General features: G+C 45.3%; 1 protein-coding gene across 9 annotated transcripts in view; it reads left to right on the plus strand.

Annotated features, from left to right (window-relative positions):
* The window catches only part of foxp1b (forkhead box P1b), a 149,127-nt gene that overhangs the window by 124,761 nt on the left and 8,374 nt on the right, over window positions 1–15,992 (plus strand). For all 9 annotated transcript variants that reach the window (XM_068593986.1, XM_068593990.1, XM_068593991.1 and 6 more), the window contains 7 exons: window positions 3,266–3,373; window positions 7,946–8,033; window positions 9,304–9,387; window positions 13,298–13,502; window positions 13,696–13,772; window positions 14,453–14,554; window positions 15,717–15,838. In XM_068593986.1, coding sequence (XP_068450087.1) covers window positions 3,266–3,373; window positions 7,946–8,033; window positions 9,304–9,387; window positions 13,298–13,502; window positions 13,696–13,772; window positions 14,453–14,554; window positions 15,717–15,838 — 786 coding nt within the window. The remainder of the gene's footprint in view (window positions 1–3,265; window positions 3,374–7,945; window positions 8,034–9,303; window positions 9,388–13,297; window positions 13,503–13,695; window positions 13,773–14,452; window positions 14,555–15,716; window positions 15,839–15,992) is intronic.

Raw genomic sequence — 15,992 nt, forward strand, 5'->3', positions numbered from 1 at the left:
CTAATCAGACACCATGGGAAGAGAAATGAAATATTATTAAGTATGGTTATTCCAAGCCAGGCTCTGAGAAAAATGTCTGTGTTATAATCCAGGGATTTGAATAATCAGGTTGAAGATAATGGGCTGGGCCGGCCGGAGCGTAAATAGAGAGCATCCCCTCATCCTCCCAGCGCTGAACTTAATGAACTTTTAATTGATGCGGTTTGGCGAGTTCTTTTGTCATGCAACAGAAACAAGCCTCTCTGCTGATGGGCCTGTTTTCCCGACTGGCTTCAGATTGGTTTACAGCAGGCCCTAAGTACCGTGTAGTTAGTTTCATGTGTCATATAAAATCTGCCCAGGCACGACGACGCCTGCAACTAAAACCTTAAGTGCATCCACAGGAATCACTCACCGGCTTTGCACTTCCGTCTTAAGGAAGGAGGAGAAATTCAATCACTGCCGGCTTGACACACCGAAGACGGGGCTCGCGCATCTGCTTTTACTTGTTCTCGCAGAGCACTCCGGCGAGGCAGCCTGGGATTCGTGTTTGTCTGAACAACATCTCCGATATGACCAAGGCCTGAGTCACTCAATCTGTCGGCCTCCATGTCACTTCCCAGGCCCGGCATCTGCGATGCACAGATCGAGATACCGCCCCCCCCCCCCCTACCCTGCCTCCTTCAGTGAGGCAGGTCATCTTTATTCAATAATTTGCTTATTTAAATGAAATGTGGCTGATCTGTATCTGACACAAATTCCCAATACAGTGCTGCATCAGCTTTGTAATGGGTGGGGGGGGAGGCATCCTCACAAAACGCTTGGCCCACTTTGCTTCGAAACAACGATCAGTAACCACAGCTCGGGGACTGTAACACAGCAATCTGTTAAGGAGATAAATAATCAGATTTGGCACAGCACTCCCATCTCTCTCGCCTTTCATTTGTCTTACACCAGAAAAAGAAAAGAAGGAAAAAAAAACCCTGATAATGAAATCATTTAGGGTAAACCATGCGGAGAAGAAGGAAGGCTAGGGTATGGGTGTAGGATTGAGGGGGAGGAGGCTAACATTAGTAGTAACAGTGAGTGTTGTGACTTGCTGTTCACACATGTGGCCAGTCTCCGATCCAGCATCAATCTTCTCTCTTTTTCTTCTTCTTCTTTTTCGCTGATAGATTGAGTCCATCAGCACGCGATGCCATAGATCATGACTTGTTTATTGCCCAAAGCATCTCATCAAAAGAAGTGAACTAGAAAACAAGTGGCGAGCAGCTGTCGGGAGTCATCTTTGAGTCTGGCTGCACATAAACACAACGCAACACCTTTCCGTCCGGGTCTATAGGCACTTTAATGTTCCCGCTCCTCTAAAGGAAGCTGACGGCACGTTCTGCCCCCCCCCCCCTTCCTCCCCTTCATCGCTGTTACGAGATCATTAGAGTGTTCTCCCCTCCGGGGCTGCCTGACAATGATAACATCCTGACAGACCTGTCCTGGGTGCAAGTCAAATTTAACGCAACGCAGGGAACTGCCGAGCGGTTTCCTTTTTATTCAATTTTTTCTCTCCCCTCCAACATGATCTGAAATGGGAGAACACCCCATGAATCCTACACTCTTCTCCCATTACACTAATGTCGCTCATTTGGTGTAAATTCTGTCATTTACTACTGTTTAGCCATCCAGCGTTTAAAAGGGCTCTTCTACCGCCAGCCCCTCGCAGCGCTTTGCGCTCACTGATTCCCAGCGCACTCCACATTTCAATTTCTTATTAATACAGAATCAACCAACAAGCCTGCTCGCGAAGAATGAAAAAAAAAGGATCTCTTTAAATTAAAAACTAGCGTTACCTTCACCAGTCCACACATTTCCTTGTTAAAAGCTCATTATAATGGGTCTTCCGCCAACTATTTATTAGCTTTATCAAAACAGAGGTCTTAATGCGAATGCATAATTCATAATTGAATTGAAAAAAAAAGAAATTAAAAAAAATTCTGACTTTTGAAAGAGAGAGCAGAAAAAAAAGCTGCTAACCACATTCATGAATGCTTGACTGCTTCTTAATTGCGATGCAATTATCACATGTTATGAACAATGTGAACTCTTCAGCAAGTAATTACAACACAAGGAAACCTGTGACGTCCTTTTAAAATGTCCTACTTGAGCAACATCTTTGCTAACTCTGATACAAATGAGATTTTAATCTGAGCATCAGCTTGTTTAATCCTGCACATTTGGCACACCTTTTTTTCACTAATTCATTTTTACATCAAATGTGCCCCCCCCCCTCCTCCCAGTCCTTAAAGACGTCCCCTGAAGTCGTAGTATTAGACGTTATCTCTGTATTGAATATATGTATATGAATGAGATTTCCGTGGTTGGGAGTTATTCCCACATGGCAGCGTGGGCGTTCGGGGTGTAATGAATCTCACTACCTGGCCCGTCGTCTCGGGGAGCGGCGCTCAGACTGGAGGAGAAGCGGCGGCGGCGGCGTGCTCACCAGAAGCACAGGTGGCAGCGATGTAGGCCAGTCCCCCAGGCTCTTGTAGCTGAAAGTTGTGTGTCTTGTGAAGTGCCTGTGTCCATATGGCTGGCTGTCTACAGACGCTACCTCCACACGGGCCGCTTTCTCTCAGCGCCGATTGTGGCCCGCTGCGGTCCCATTCCTCTCGCCATATGGAGGATGTTGTAAAGTTAGTTATATATTATTTTCATCAGGCTGGAGAGAAAGGGGGGGGGGGGGTACAACGCCATGGACGCGGTTGCTTGTCAGCCCACCTGGTGACGCAGATCGGTCAGTAGAAGAATTGATACCAGGCGGGGGATGTTTACGGTTTGCGCGCGGTGGGAAAATGTCTGATGCTTTTTTGGAGGTGTGGAGTGGGGGTTTCATGCCATGGATCACTCTCCTCCAGGTGGGCTGTGAGACTTGACGCAGCCAGCAGAGCGGGAGAAACCCCCTGGCAGTCCTGATCAAAGTCAACTGCAACATGGCTCAGTGATACTAAATAATAACATATTGATTCGGTCGTGCTTTCGCAACACGAGTCCCCGTCTTTAAGAGGGCAGCCAGCAGAGCTCACACAGGTACACTGATTCCACACGGATCAAGTCGAGGTTTTTCATGTGGAAGCCACATACACACGGGGAGGCGCAAGGCAGACGTCGGCTTAACAGGATGAATCAATCCTCTGTGACCTTTTAACTTCTGTTATTTTCAAAAAGTTTTTTTTATTAACAACTCTCTCTCTCTCTTTCTCTCTCTCTCTCCCTCTGTGAATTTCTCTTTTAGATCTACGTTAGAAGAGCATTCGCACCACAGTCACCCCCTCTACGGTCACGGCGTTTGCAAGTGGCCCGGATGCGAGGCGGTGTTCGACGATTTCTATTCATTCCTCAAGTGAGTAAAAGTCACAGTCGTGGGGGGATGGAGGAAGGGAGGGGGGAGGGAGGGTCTTGTTCTTCTTCCTATCGCAGCTCGTTTGTCCTCGCGTTGGGTCGATTGCACGTTTTGTGACCCCCAGCGACTACGGAGGCACTACAGGTGCAGCCGGTTGTTATTCCTGAGTGCGGGTGCCTGGGTTGACAAGGGTACTGGGGCGGGGTCTCCTTCTGAGAACGGCATGGGCCTCTAATTCCTGTGATAAGTGCAGTTCCCATGGTGACGGGGCCGTTTTTCCCAAACAAACAACGGTAGGATGTTTATCTGTGGCAGCCCACCCTGCATGTTTGCCCTTGTCACTGGACAGGGGGAGTGTGTGTGTGTGTGTGTGTGTGTGTGTGTGTGTGTGTGTGTCAACTCTTTCTGTCTTTTTCTCAGCAGTTTATTTGTCTTGCCCTCTCCTCTCTCATGCCTCTGACTTGTGTTTGGGTACACAGCGCTGCGTGTGTGTGTGTGTGTGTGTGTGTGTGTGTGTGTGTGTGTGTGTGTGTGTGTGTGTGTGTGTGTGAGTGTGTGTCATTGAGGCTCACACCTTCAGCCCTTTGTGACAATGAACCGCGTGTTCTGCACTCAAAGAGCTTCAGCGTTAGTCGACATCACCTGCTTTGCAGCATCTTTCCGGCGTGTTATTATGTTGGAGCGGTCCAGCGAGACACGGGCCTTTTGTTTGGCCCCCATGTTTTCTCCCCGCTTGAGTCACACTACTGCTCTACTAATCAACCCTGTGTGCAACGCACTCGAAGTAATCCAGCACACAACAGCGCCATGGTTACAGCGGGGATGAAAACATCTGCATTGTGGCAGCAGATCAATGGCTCACTGTCACCTGGGGTTAGTCGCACTTTAAACAAGATATGACACAATTCCATTATCCTAAAACAAGCACTCAGCGAACGCACAGATTCCTAGCAGGCGGAGAGAGAAAAGTGCTGTGTGTGTGTGTGTGTGTGTGTGTGTGTGTGTGTGTGTGTGTGTGTGTGTGTGTGTGAGGAGGGGGGAGCAACAACATCCAGAGTCGTCTTCGCTCTTTACTTAGATCCACTTTGAACGCAGTTTGCTTTCGGAAAGCTTAACTCAGTTATGTGTTTTTATTTTGTATTTAATAAACAGGTTCCCTCGACATGTTGTTATTAAACCATATATTACACACACAGACACGCATTTCAGCTTTGGGAGTGCCCTTCTAAATCCGTCACTATTTATTGTATTCTGACATTGCTTCACCCTTTTGTTTATAGAAGAGAGGGGAATTAAATTCAGTGTGCTCGGTACAGCTCTGCCTTAAACAGTCTCTAAGTGCACTCTGCAATGTTTTTACAAGTGTTTTTATCATGGCAACATCTTGTTTACTTTAGTTGCCTGCTTCAAACTGCTTGGAACATGTTAAGAAAACATTTTTGGGGGAGAGGCTCCACAAAGCTGCCTTTGTTCAACAGCAGGCGAGAGTGTAGAGCAGCTCACCAAGGTGTTAACGCTCAAACCCTTAAGCACTTCCACATGAAACCCAGTGACTGATACCGCGGGCCTCCGAATACAATCACAAATAAAAAACAACGGATACATCAGGCAGTTTAATGCTCTTGCGAAAGTCTTCAAAGGTCGGGGGAATGTTGGAAACATAAGTGAAGGTGTGTGTGTGTGTGTGTGTGTGTGTGTGTGTGTGTGTGTGTGTGTGTGTGTCAGCAGAACACAGTGTACTGTGAAAGGTGAGGAGGACTCTAAAACGTCAACCAGATTTTAGCCCCACATGCCAACAGCAACAGCTAATGCGGAGCTGAAATGTTGTTTTAAACCGCTCGTGTATTTATTCTGTCTTTTAAGTAAAAACATGACATACCTACGTGCATTATCTCGATAAATACAAAGAGCCAGATTCCTGTTCCTGTTTTTATTTGGGGAGGGGGGGGGTGTTTGGCTCACATGAGGGCGGGGTCGTTGTTCATAGCGTAGCCTGTTGTTTTTTTATGAGGGTCAAGACCTTTCTCTTCAGTGTCCAGTCAAGAGGTCAGATCCAGTGGAACACTGCAGTGCCATCTAGTGCTCCACTGTCTTGTCTGCTGAAAACCACAACAACAGAAAAACCATCTCTCACACCTCGGCGTTCTGCGGCCTTTCCCCGCTGCAGACTCGAGAAGAAACACAAAATAAGCCAAACATACATGTTGTCTATAAGCTGAAACCCTGTAGGCGGAGCGTGCCCTTAAAATGACTGATTACAACAGTAGAAATAATTAGAAATAGGTTTTAATGCATTTTAAATGTAAATACTACTGTAAAGATGTGTGCCTGGTAATTTAAAACTCCACAGTGAAGAAGATAAACCGTCCTCAGAGACAGCCCTAAGCTCTGGGTCCGGTCTATATAATTAGAGAGAGAGAGAGAGAGAGAGAGAGAGAGAGAGAGAGAGAGAGAGAGAGAGAGAGAGAGAGAGAGAGAGAGAGAGAGAGAGAAAGAAAGAGAAAGAGAGAGAGAAAAAAATAGATAGGCAAACTAACTCGTATGTAAGAACAGAAAAAAAAGAAGAAAAAAAGCCGACTGTTACAAGCATGTCTATTCAACTTGTTTTATTGTGGCAATTTACATTAGGGACTGTCATCCTGCCAGAGAGCTTTTAAAAGTGGCTTCATTTGAAGTCCAGAAAGTGACACATGCCAACGTTCATAGCCTCTCTCGATGTCAATTCCCCGTATCCCCGGCTCCCGTGTCCAGACGCTCCTCTCAAGGCTGCATTAGGGCCATTTGAATATTTCATTTCCTATTAATTATGCACTGTGACTCTCCATGTCATTAGAAGAAATAAAGTGGAATGTAACAAAGGGATGAAAAGAAGCAGGGCACATGTCTCCTATGAACAGGGAAATTCCAAAGCTGCTCACGTAGGCCGCCCTTCATTGAAAATTCAGTCTGTGCCAGTTAAATTGAAGTTGAAACGTCTTTACCTATTATTTTCTTCTTTGAAATTTAGTAAGATGTCCTGAAATGTTTACCAGTTTCATTCTCCCGACCTACTTAATTAAATGGGCATTTATTTGAATCAAACAAATGGAAAGCCCGCAAGAAGTCTGAATTGATTTCAGCAAGGGGGTTTATTACCCCTCACATCCTTTAAATACGCCTTTTTTAATTATTTATTTTTTCACAATAATTAACTTGAAATGCTGAATGTATATCACGATAATAAAAAAAAATCTATTATCAAAACACAATAAGAGAAGCCGAATAGAGGAAGAGATCACGGTTGCCCATAAAGATTTAAATCATTCACATCAAGGTTGAAAATACCGCAGCTGAACAGAAACCTTCACATTTCAAGCCGAGCACTATCAATTCTCCCTTTTTCCCCCCATCGTGCGTGTCTGTCTTCGGAGTGTCGGTGTGGTGTTTAATGCACAAACGTGTTGTCTGTACATAAAAGCAATGGCATCAAATTTATTGGGCTATATCATTAATGCCCGGCGCTTGCCACTGTGCCGTCACACGTAGACTCTGGCTGTTTTTTATTTGGAGCAAACGACAGAAAAAGGTGCATCTGAAAAAAGGCGTCACACACACACACACACACTCTCGCTCTTCCCGTGCGCCGGCGCCACCACGTGTGCACACAGACATGCCTGGTGACAGTGACCTACATGGTCACCGAAGATGTGATATAATTTATGATATATATAATATATTGGATCCATTAGCGAGCATAATGAAGTAGTGAAATGAAAGGGTATTTGTGAAATCAGTTCAAACATCCTGCTCGGATTATGATTAAATGATTAATGAAATGCCCCTGCATAAGCATTTTCAAACAGTAATTCATGCGGCGGCTGATAAAATTCCTCCAATCATATTTCCTTCACTCGTGAACCTTATCTCCACCATTTTATATAAATCACAGAAAAAAAGAGAGGGGGAAAAAAAAAAACCTGTCTGCTACCCAGCGAGCTACTTATTTAGATTAGTTATAAACGTGCAGGAAAAAAGGGAACATCTTCCCCTGTATAAAATAATCATGCATAATTATATCCATAATTCAAGTTTGCGACAGATCCCATCTCTTCGTCCTGTTGTCCTCTGCATTTGGTCCGGCTTTTATTTGAATTCTCTTAATTGCGCAATTAAAGGAAAACACACGGAGGGAAATCGAGGGGCCCCGAGTCCGACAAGCTGGAATAAGAGGAGATGGCATTAGGGCACTGGTGCATAATGTGGTGGAGGAGTCCAACCTGAAAAATCTTCAATCATCCCTCTTATCTGTGAGCGGGAGCCGGAGCAGACTGGACCCTCGTGAAATATTAAATTGGGCCATTCTTGTAGGTGAAGAAGTATCACCTTCTGGTTCTGGCAGATATTGCACATGGAAGCGTCTGCGTGATATTTACCTAAATGTTTCTGCATATTCCCTGTGCTTTGTGTTGAACTGCGTCTTTGAACCAGACATCTTTTGTTTCTCACATCTAAAAAGGCTGCAGAAGTCAAAAGTCCAACTGACATCATTTTTTTTTCTCCTTCCTCTGTTTTTTTGTGTGTGTTGTTTTCCAGGCATCTTAACAATGAGCACGCCCTGGATGACAGGAGCACGGCCCAGTGTCGGGTGCAAATGCAGGTCGTACAACAGCTGGAGCTGCAGGTATTGTCTCTCAGTTTGTTTTGGCCCCAAATATTTATGTGTCTTCTTCTCCTGACACTTCCTCGGAGTCCGCGTCCGTCTGATATCAGCCATTGGGGGGGTCACACGTGGAAGGGAAGGGGCCGCCGAGTGAAATAAGTTTGTACGTCTCGAGTAACCAGTCATTAAAAAAATGTGTTATGTATGCATGACAGCCAGGAAGAGAGAGAAAAAAAAGAGATATATGAAGGGCCCGGGGCTAAGTAGAGAAGATAATTACATTTTGAATTTTACTGGGTTTTAAAATTATTTATGACTTTTAACTGTTTGGCACCAACAGTAAAACACTTGGTGGAATGACAAGCGTGTTTGTTACAGGCGCTCGATGTAGAGCGTCTTCAAGGAGAGATTATTGGAGCTCGCCGCAGAAAACGTTTTTGCAATCAGTGGTTTTAATATCTTTTTCCCGTGATGAGTGATCTATTATTGTCTTTCTCTGCGAGAGAGGAACAATTTGCCCTTATGGTAAAAGATTTGGTGTCACACGTGTGTCTGTACGCCAAACGACTAAGATAACGTGAGCTTGCACTTGCTTTGTTAATATCACGGGGGAAAATAAAACCAGCCATCCCATTAAGGTGCATTTTTATTAATTAGCTGCTGCTACAGTTGCAAAGCAAATAAGATAAAGATGAAATTTGATGTCTTGCAGATTTTACGCAGCGTCCACTTGTGGTTCACGTCTCTCTCTCTCTCAACCCCAAAGTCGACCCGTTAATGAGTATAAATCCCTCGTGGTTTTCCGGATGTTAACCTTAAACAATGAGAGTTGAGCTGCTCAAACATTACGCCACACCAACGTCCTGTTATTTCCGCTCTGGTGGCGCACTAGAGGGATGAAGCAGAGCTTTACCAGACGCAGACTTTTCTCTGCGTGCAGCCTATCACCATAATTTAAGCTGGCAGCCAAGACAGCGCTGAGTTTCAGACAGGTAGAAAGGGCCTGGCCCTGTTATTGGCAATGGAGACGCAGTGCATTTTAACCTTGAAATGGAGACAGTTGTTGGACTGAAGTGCCAAGTTGTTGACAGCTTCCAAAAGAATTTTTAAAAACAAATAATTAGACGGTGCCAAGAGGGTGAAAAAAAAAGAAAGAAAGATTGATTTGTGCAAACACGCTCATTGTAAAAGATGCCTTCACTGCAGAGGGATGTAGGGAATTAATAAAAAGTCAAAAAATAGATTTTTTTCGTTCATAAAAAATGCAATGTGTTCTCTCTGCTCGTTACAGCTAGCGAAAGACAAAGAGCGTCTGCAAGCCATGATGACGCACCTTCATGTCAAGTCCACGGAGCCCAAAGCCATCCCACAGCCGGTGAGCAGCAACCCCTGTCATGCGTCTCTCTCTCTCTCTCTCTCTCTGTCTCTCTCTCTCTCTCTCTCTCTCTCTCTCTCTCTCTCTCTCTCTCTCGTCCCTCCCCCATCCTTTTGTTCGTCTTAATTAGCACACGTGTATTCATTAATCCCTTCCTCCATCTTCTTATTTATCTGCTAAATAAAAACAGCTGTTCTCTTGAGGGAGGCAGTAAATATTGTTTGGACCACATCTGCTGACATCCGAGATTCAATTTAGTGCCTGTGATGAACTGGATGCTCACGCTGTAACTGCTTCAGAGCACCAGCGTCTGTTTGGGCAGACAGGAGGGATGAGGAAAGCTCCGGGAAATAGGAATAAACAGTGGTAATAAAAACATTTAACATTTATTTTAAGTACTTTTAAAAGCAAAGTTACAAAGGCGCTTTCCTGCCAAATAACGTGGCAAATAAGGTGAAATATACAAATTATTTATTAATATATCACTGCTACATTCATGCTAAGATGAGAGTGTTAAAATGAAAAGAGTAAAGAGTGTTAAATAAAATAAAAATACTACGTGATAAAATTGTAATATTTCAAGTAGGGCCTAAAATAGATATTCTTGAAGGATGGATTTGTTAAAGAAAAAAGAAGAAAAAAATGTAAAGCTTGCGAGCTGATGTCTTTGTGGTGGCAATAGCGCCTGCTGATCTTGATTTGATATTGATTTTATTTGATAAAAGATGCGTCCCTTAGAACATTTGAATCTTCATTAAGGCTTAAAGGAATAATCCTCGGCCATCTTTTGAAGTAATTAGAAAATGGACATCTCAACTGGATGTAACTGCCTGTATCTACAGCATTATTGTCACGTTAGATGACATTTTGACTTGAATGTTGTTGATTCACTCAAATACTGCACAGGTGAACAACTGAAGTTCTGAATAAATGCTCAAGCGGGTCAATTTATTATCTTCTTGACACATTCCAGACACCGTGCTTATCACTCTTAATATATGCCACGCCATAAAGCCTCCTGCTTAATCCCTATCCTATAGGGGCGAGGGCTTAACATATGGCATTTAAGTGTCTGCGCTATTTTGTCACGTTAAAGAACGGGGCCTCACCGCCATATTTCAGTCCGTATGACAGTTCATTCAGAGATAGTTTTTTTTACTGCGGGGCGTGAATCTGAAACTGTGTGAGATACACATGGAGGAGCCTTGTCTCTCAGCACACTGTGCGGCTCGGATCATTTATTTACCGTCAGAGAGTACGTGACAACGACATGTCGGAACGACAAAAGGCTGCCCGTGTTGCACGCGCTGATGGTGTAGATTAGAGTGCAGAACGAGGGCTCTGACACGGGGACATTTGTGTATGAAAAGTGGTCGGAGCGGCAGATAGCATCTTGAGTTCACTACGTCTCTTCTCTCCCCCTGGGCCCGCGAGAACGGCTGTGTCAGAGCCCAGCGCTAACGCTCTCAAGGGGGCGAGCTGGGATTTTTATTCAAATAAATAGACTCCCATTCTGCGGCGCCGCTCAGCCTCCTGCAAGCCGCTATGATAGATACGTCTGGCTTCGGCTGGGTGGAGTGGTGGACTTGCACAAGGTCAGGGCCCGTGGCCACGCTGAGGTTTTCAGCAGCATCAGAAGCAGCCACCAAAAAAAAAAAAAACCCTCCTTTGAGCAGCTCCTTATTCTCAGAGCTGACTCTGAAGAAACAATCATGTTCTTCCAGTAATTGCTAGTTTCTGCTTTTTTCTCACCGTTCTGTGCCGTTGCGTTTAATAACACCGCGTTCAAGTAGCCAACCGTCATGGCAAAGTAGCTTGTTTACATTTAGTCATAATTAAAGACAAACAAACTGATACTGTGCATGCTCGCCGTCAAATGAATAGGATTCATTTTGCTGCTCTGTGGTGGCTGCGAGCGGGGGAGATCAAAACAAAATGTGCCACATTAGCAATGCGTGTTTCTGTGTGCTCGTGTATGCTTGTGTGTTTGTATTTGTGTGTGCGCGGGTGTCTGCTCTGCTCTCGGTGTCACTAAGCATTCTTGTCAGAAATCTGACCTTTTACGCCATACATAATTAAGGAGGGACTTTTTGTTTATTTTCTTTAGCAGCTTGCCGAGTCAAAGCCAGTATAATTAGATCACCAATTACCATTTAATTAATTTCAGTCTGAAGTCTCATTTTGTCTCGGCACTGGAGTGAGCCCAAATGGTGAGGCAAACAAAGGCAAGGCTATTACCAGCCTGTCTGGCCTATTGTTGAAGCCTCTCTGTGTTTATGGCCAGGGAATATGGATGAAACATGAAACAAAGCCCGCTAATCCGCAGGAAGAGGAGTCAACACCGCAGCCCCGTTCTATTGATAGCATTGTGTCAGAAACACGCGAGCCCAAGTGTGATTTATTTTGCTCACGATTCAGAATAACACGTCTTCTGCTGCTGTTGGTGAGGATGTGCTCTCGCGGTACGTCGGCGCGTCCCAGCAGTAATCCAAATTATTTGGGCAGACGCTGCCAAAAAACCATAGTCCAGCCTCCAAAACATAAATAGACATTGTGAGGAGTTGGACACATGTCTGTGTAAGTGGGACAATAAGAAAAACGCAAGTGTTACTGGTTAATATGGTCTATTTTTTAATTAAAAAACATATCTATACATTTAAAAAGTGAATTTCTAAGAAATCAAACAAAAATAAAGGTGACGTAAAAAACTGAGATATGTGGATGCCAATCATGGGTTTCTGATATATTTGTCATATCTGTTGTCTGTCGTCAAACCCTCTCACCTGCACGACACGATCGGCCGGTTTTAGACTCGTGATCAGTCGTAATCAACAAATGATGTCAAAGATGAGATGTATCCTCTCCAACACTCTCACTCTCTCTCACTCTCTCTCTCTCTCTCGCTCTCTCTCTCTCTCTCTCCTCACAGTCTGAAGTCATGTTTCATTTGGATACTGGCCTCCTTCGGCAAATTAGCAATTAGGACAATTTTGTGGGAATATGTATATGTGTCATTAGTTTTCCTGCCAATTAATAGCTGGAGCAGGAGGGGTCAGGCTAGCATTTTCCACTTGACTGCTGCTCCGGCACGCGGAGGCTCGGGCGCTTGGCTCGGATCCACCGCAGCTGCTGGAAGCCATGCTATACCTTTTTGGAGCACTCGGCGTAATTAGTTTACCTTGTAGCCATTATTACTTAAACCCCTCCCCCTCCTTAGTCTGGCCGACCCATCCGCGCTCACGGGCTTCCACGCATTCTCTGTGACGCGGAAATACTGCGAGGCCATCCGCACCGCGGCCGTCATGGCCCTGATGATGGAGGTCAGTCAGATACAGTAGTTAATCATCAGATCACCTCCATAAGCAGCTCCTAATTAGAGTCCTCACAATACAATTTCAGCTTGTAATTAGCCCAGATTGTCTCCTTCCTCTGGCTGCCTTATTAGTGGGGTGGCTCAGCGGTAGATGAGAAACACACTGTCATTTTTCAGAGCGGTTTCGGGCCGCCCATCTTCCCTCCTCTGCTCAACCTCTCGCTGGTTACCATGGGTGAGGTAGAGGGTGGGGGGGGGGGGGGGTGGAGGCTGTTGTCCAAACAGGACAAGAGGGACAAAAGATTAAACAAAGCCCCCGACACGGCAGACAGAGCGAGCGAGAGAGAGAGAGAGAGAGACAGGGGGGCAAGAGGGTGGAGAGAGCAGAGCGTGAAGAACAGAGGTGGGGAGTGGATGAGCCGGGCTCCGAAGGGTTGTTTTCCAAACATTTAGCGAACGTTCATGGATCATCTCGGGGCCCGTGTGCAATTAGCGGGTATGATATGCATAGTCAATGAGCCGTCTGAGACACCGCGGGTAATTAGAGGGCTAACTGTGCGCCTGTCTGTGTTCCTCTGTTTGTTCCGGTTCCTCCAGCTCAACTTGGTGTCCAGCGTCACGTTGTCCAAATCGGCCCCGGAGGCCTCTTCGCCTCTGAGCCTGCCCCAGACCCCCACCACGCCCACGGCACCCCTCACACCCGTGTCCCAGACCCACTCCGTCATCACAGCCAACAGCCTCCACAGCGTGGGGCCCATGCGGCGGCGCTACTCCGAAAAGTACAACATGCCCATCTCTCCAGGTACTGAAGGATATATGAACACGCATGTACAAATACTTGGAATCGGCCCCGCACTACGACTGACAGGCAAACCACTTACACTGAATCTGTGGACACACAACCGTGTGATGATGATGGTGACATTTGTGTCAAAGGATTCCTGATTGTCTTCATTCCATGTTGACACACTTTGTTTGTTCCCCTCTGTGTGCAGATCTCAGTCAGAACAAAGAGTTTTACATGAATGCGGAGGTTAGACCGCCGTTCACGTACGCCTCACTAATAAGACAGGTAAGGACTCCGCTTGCGCTTCTCAACAGTGTCGACATTTTAACAGCCTGCACCCTGCCTAGACGTAGCAGGAAACGCAGCAGTCCGCTATCTGGAAAAGCCACAAAATAACCACATTTGCTCGACTTATTTCTCTGCCCGCTCCTTGTTAAATTTCAAATGCAATTTAGACAGAGGAGCAGATTAACCATCTTTAAATGAGTGCAAGAATGCGTACGGGGTTCAAAGAAGGGGAAAAAACAGCCATATATGACAATTGCATTTGATTAAGCATTTCTGTGGCTGTGATTATTACCAAATTCATTTCACACAACAGTAGGGATGAACCTGTTTTAAGATGGCCAGTCAATTATCGGCGGGCCGCAGTAATCTGGGATCTCAGGAATTAATCTGAGCCGGCCATAATTGCTGCCCCTGTAATCTGCCTGAGAAATGTTTTCGCTTGCCCTTCATTTACACCCACAAAAGAAAATATATTCAAATCTGCCGGTTTCCGGCGAAGAAGTGCAGCAGACTTCTCTTAACGGAGCTAAGCGGTTACACTTCACATAGACAGTCGCTCTGCTGTTTGTCTCAGGAGAGCACAACACAAACCTGCATGCCTCTTTGTGAATTATTGATCCCTCTGTGAAGGGAACACAGTTGTTAAATGTTTGCTTCTGTCACTGTTCCTCTTGCAGGCGATCCTCGAATCTCCAGAAAAGCAGCTAACACTAAATGAAATCTACAACTGGTTCACACGAATGTTTGCATATTTTAGGCGCAACGCGGCGACGTGGAAGGTAATTCTGCTTTTCCTCCTGACTTCTTTAAACCGGCGCCAGTTTAGAGGGAGGCGCTGGTGCTGTTGCTGTTGGGGAGAGGGACACGATAGCCGGGGATAATAGCTTTTTTAAATGAGCCTTTACCCAAACACATAACAATCCTCCACTTCTTCTGTTCCAAATGAACCACCCTTTAAACAAGCAATGTGAAAAAAGAAACACACACACACACACACACACACACATTGGAAAACCATGGAGGGGAATATGTGCTTTCTTGGAAAAAAGAGAAGAAAAAAATTGAGCAAGAGACAGAGAAGAAAAAAAGTGAAAGAAACAATTTCCTTGTAATATTTCGGGATGTTCTGGTAGTGGGTGGCATTAGTTTAATGCCAGTGACTCCTGGCTGAGCCCCTCGGACTCACTCACAGACGGGAACACCCTGTTTTCTAAGCAGGCCACACACACACAACAAAAATAAAACAGTCTTAAAAAAGAATCGGGAAGGATCAGAGAAAGTTAGATTTCAATGAGGAAGACAGTAATGAAGCACTGACACACACACACACACACACACCACCCTGCTCCACCCACCATCCTCCATCAGCTCTCACACTTACTGACATCCCTTTCCAAAGGGGCACATTGATGTTGTAACCACTGGATTCCTCACCCCCCCCCCTCCCCCTCTCTCTCTCTCTCTCTCTCTCTCTCTCTCTCTCTCTCTCTGCACACACTCACTATATACACATGCACTCAGCGTAGCTCCTGCAATAACAAAAGGGATGATATATGCAGGTCCACCTTCATGCCTAAGTGGTTTGGATTGGAAGCTGGAGTTTTGTTTGAATCTCGCTCATTTTTGGGGAAATTACCAGAATCTTTGTGCACTGATCAGAAAAGGCAGCTTTGTGAATAAGAAGGGAAAAAATGTCAATAACTCTATTGCCATGGAAACCAAGAAATATTTACATGTTGTTTAAGTCATTTGAAACTTTTTATTGGACCATTTCCTGCCAATATCCTTCTGGTTCATGTATTGTTTTCATCTAGTGCCTGTCAAAATATTTCTTCTTTGAAATTAGATTTTATTCCCCCCGCCCTTCCTGATTGCCGACAATGTTTACTGTACTGATAGCAACCTTTTCTTCTCTCTTTGTTTGTTTTGCACCAACTGCAGAATGCAGTCCGGCATAATCTTAGTCTTCACAAGTGTTTTGTGCGAGTAGAAAACGTAAAAGGGGCTGTGTGGACAGTCGACGAACTAGAGTTCCAAAAGAGACGGCCTCAGAAGATCAGCGGGTAGGTTTGGCCTTTCTTCGAGCCTCGACTAGCGTCTGTCTCACCGCTTGCTGAAGGGAAAAGGCTGCTGCTGTTCCATCTCATTGTCTGTGTGGCATAACGTCCAAAGTCCCCCGCTTGCTTTTGGCGTCCCCACCCTGCCTTCATGCTTTCA

This window comes from Clinocottus analis, unplaced genomic scaffold (genome assembly GCF_023055335.1).
Source record: "Clinocottus analis isolate CAN_PGR_092001 unplaced genomic scaffold, fCliAna1.0.p SCAF_3, whole genome shotgun sequence".
Taxonomy (NCBI): domain Eukaryota; kingdom Metazoa; phylum Chordata; class Actinopteri; order Perciformes; family Cottidae; genus Clinocottus; species Clinocottus analis.